Source organism: Palaemon carinicauda, chromosome 16, assembly GCF_036898095.1.
Source record: "Palaemon carinicauda isolate YSFRI2023 chromosome 16, ASM3689809v2, whole genome shotgun sequence".
NCBI classification, from domain to species: domain Eukaryota; kingdom Metazoa; phylum Arthropoda; class Malacostraca; order Decapoda; family Palaemonidae; genus Palaemon; species Palaemon carinicauda.
Window position 1 is genome coordinate 52,537,455 of NC_090740.1, and position 3,140 is coordinate 52,540,594.

At 31.4% G+C, this 3,140-nt stretch overlaps 1 protein-coding gene across 1 annotated transcript in view; it reads right to left on the reverse strand.

Annotated features, from left to right (window-relative positions):
* Positions 1 to 1,147: 1,147 nt before the first annotated feature.
* LOC137655048 (calcium-activated chloride channel regulator 2-like) overlaps positions 1,148 to 3,140 on the reverse strand; it is a 32,879-nt gene continuing 30,886 nt past the window's right edge. The window contains 1 exon segment of the mRNA XM_068388945.1: positions 1,148 to 3,140. Coding sequence (XP_068245046.1) covers positions 1,670 to 3,140 — 1,471 coding nt within the window. The 3' untranslated portion in view covers positions 1,148 to 1,669.

Here is a 3,140-nt window from a genome sequence, read left to right on the forward strand (position 1 = left end):
GGCTCAAAGTGTATTACAAGTATAAACAAATTATTCAAAAAAATAATTTTACAAATATTTACTTATCCTCAAAGTAAGCTTTGCTTTAATAGCAATATTTCATGATCTTATTCAAAAAAGCTCCTATCAATAAGTTTTACTTAAATAAATATAGTTTTTATTCATCATATGGTGTGTATTCTCTTGCATTATTTTTTTTTTCGAAATTTTGATTTATTTATTTATCTTTGAAATTGTACTCTAGACTCTCTTCACAACTTATCAATATTCCAAGTAATCTTTTTTTTATTTCATGATTTCATTTATATAGGATATGAGTAGCATGGCCACACCATTTTCTATAAATATGATGAAAGGGCAGTTACTATCATTGTCTTTAACAGTAATTAATGCAGGTTTTCATAATGATAATAAACATCATTATTTTTTCTCAACTATTACACTCTAAAATTGACTGAATTTATATCACATTTCATGAGCCTCTTTCTCTTTGAAATATGCCAATGTTCTGTCTACGTTGTATATCAAGCAAACATTCTATCCAATTCTCACACATTAAGACACAGATATGTTTAGGGAGTAAGAATCTAAATGCTATGAGCCACCATACTGACGATCCAGTAGGTTTATTTACATATTGGTGAGATATATATATATATATATATATATATATATATATATATATATATATATATATATATATATATATATATATATATATATATATATACAGTGTATATATACAGTATATATATAAATATATATATATACATATATATATATATATATATATATATATATATATATATATATATATATATATATATATATATATATATATATACAGTGTATATATACATTATATATATAAATATATATATACATATATATATATATATATATATATATATATATATATATATATGTATATATATGTACACACATATATATATGTATATATATATATATATATATATATATATATATATATATATATATATATATATATATATATATATATATACATATTTATATATATATATATATTTTTTTCTATATATGTATGTATATATATCTATATATATATATATATATATATATATATATATATATATATATATATATATATATAGATCTTGTTTTATAAACCATTTTGAGGTTTCTATTACAAAATCACTTAACCATTGACAGAGTTCTGAAATTAAATTCTTAATCGTGGATGAAATATTTGAATCCCAGTAATAAATTAATTCTCTCTCACCAATTGATGATTTATTTAGTGTTAGAAATGTATTTAAAATTGTTACTCATACGCAACGTGATATATTCACCCATGATCAGAAAGTAAATTTCTTACCCTTTTATTTTCAATTTTTATCCTGTATGATTTACAATCAGGAAGATAAATAAATGCTAAATAACTAATCTATTCTGAACCATTACTCTTAGTTTCACCTTACTTTGAACAACCTTTTCTTTGTAAAATGTTTCTGAGCAAAATTCACAACAAAACATTTTGTCTGCTTCCACTGAAAAAGTTCATTCATATCTACAAACGCACATATAAAAACTTCTTTCATTATTCTTACAAAATAAATGAAGCCAGTTATGACAACAATGATATATACAATGATCACATTCAGGTAACGTGAATTATGGCATAGCGGTTTCACACATGCGTCGCATGGCAACCTTTTGAATCAGCAAATACTTCAGAGGGTACCACAGATGATGCTCGTGTTGTCGGTGTTGGCTTGGGTGCAATAGGTGGAGGTACTTTGATAGAGCCTGGTGTCTGGTTACCATATGATGTGACGGGGGGCATGCATGCATATGACTCATACACAGGAGGGGCCAAGGGATAATCTGGAATTTGTCCTTTTGCATATGATGTATCTAACTGATAAACAGTGGGGTCATTGCCATAAGAAAATCCATATGGTTTGGAAAGGTCTTCTTGTGGGTAAGGGATTGATGCCTGCGTAGAATTGGAAGGCAAACCAGGAGCAATATATGCAGCAATATCGTCATTAGGATATGCGACTTGCAATGGGTATGGATAGCTACTGCATGTCCCTATTGTGTAGGCCGTTTGATAGGGAGCATTGTGTGAGCTAGTTGAAGACGGAGGCTCAGTAGTCGAACTAAAGTTGGTAGAAGTGAGAGTGACATCTGGGAAAGGGCTGTGGATATTCATATTCTTTGAATGTGTTGGTCCTTCCATGAAAAGTTCACCAGTGATTGAGAGCTTTTGTTCCTGAAGGGGGGAAATTTGTTGTGAGCCTTTTGAAGCAATTACATCATTCAAAGGACTATCTGGAGAGTTGCTCACTTCATCCTGTTCTATTTCTAATGTTGAATTGGTCTTAATGAGGATATTGGGATTTGACTCTGTACTATCTTTGTCATGGTGGAACCTGTGACGGGCAACATAACAGTAACAGAACGTGGCTCCGATGATCATGAATAACAGAAATCCTCCTGTTGAGCTTAATATAACAATGAAATCCTGCATTGTAGGCCCATCTTCACTTACAGTTTCAGTTATCTCTTGCTCAAAGGGTATTGCTTGATTTTGTATTGGCTCAAAAATCTGAGGTGTAACAACAATAGGTGGAGTAGTCACTGGACGCGGAACCCATATATTTGGAATATTACTCACGCCTCCTCGATTTCCAGCTTCATCAACGGCTCTTATTGCAATATACAGTGCCTTTTCATGAATATCTACTTCAGTGGTAACTTTCTGTTTTATTCCCACTTGTGCAGGATTGGGCATGCTCCCTACAAAATGCCCTTCAAACGCTTTAGCTTCAGGCCACGATTCAGCTAACACTACCTCATAGCGTTGGGCCTGACCCCAGTCATAATCATCTCCAGGTGATGTCCATAAAAGAGTCACCTCTTGTGAAGTAGCATTCACTTGTGCTTGTAGATCAAGAATGCGATTAGGTGGAACGATATCATTTCCAGGATTGATTGATAAAACATCAAGCACTCCATAAACCGCTGATCTCTGGAATGACGCCACACGTTTTGTATGTTCATATCGTATTCTGCTACCGCAACATTTCACCTCTTGGTCAGTTCTTCTGTGATGCACAAAGGCATTGTTGACTGGAGATTTGGCATATCCGTCA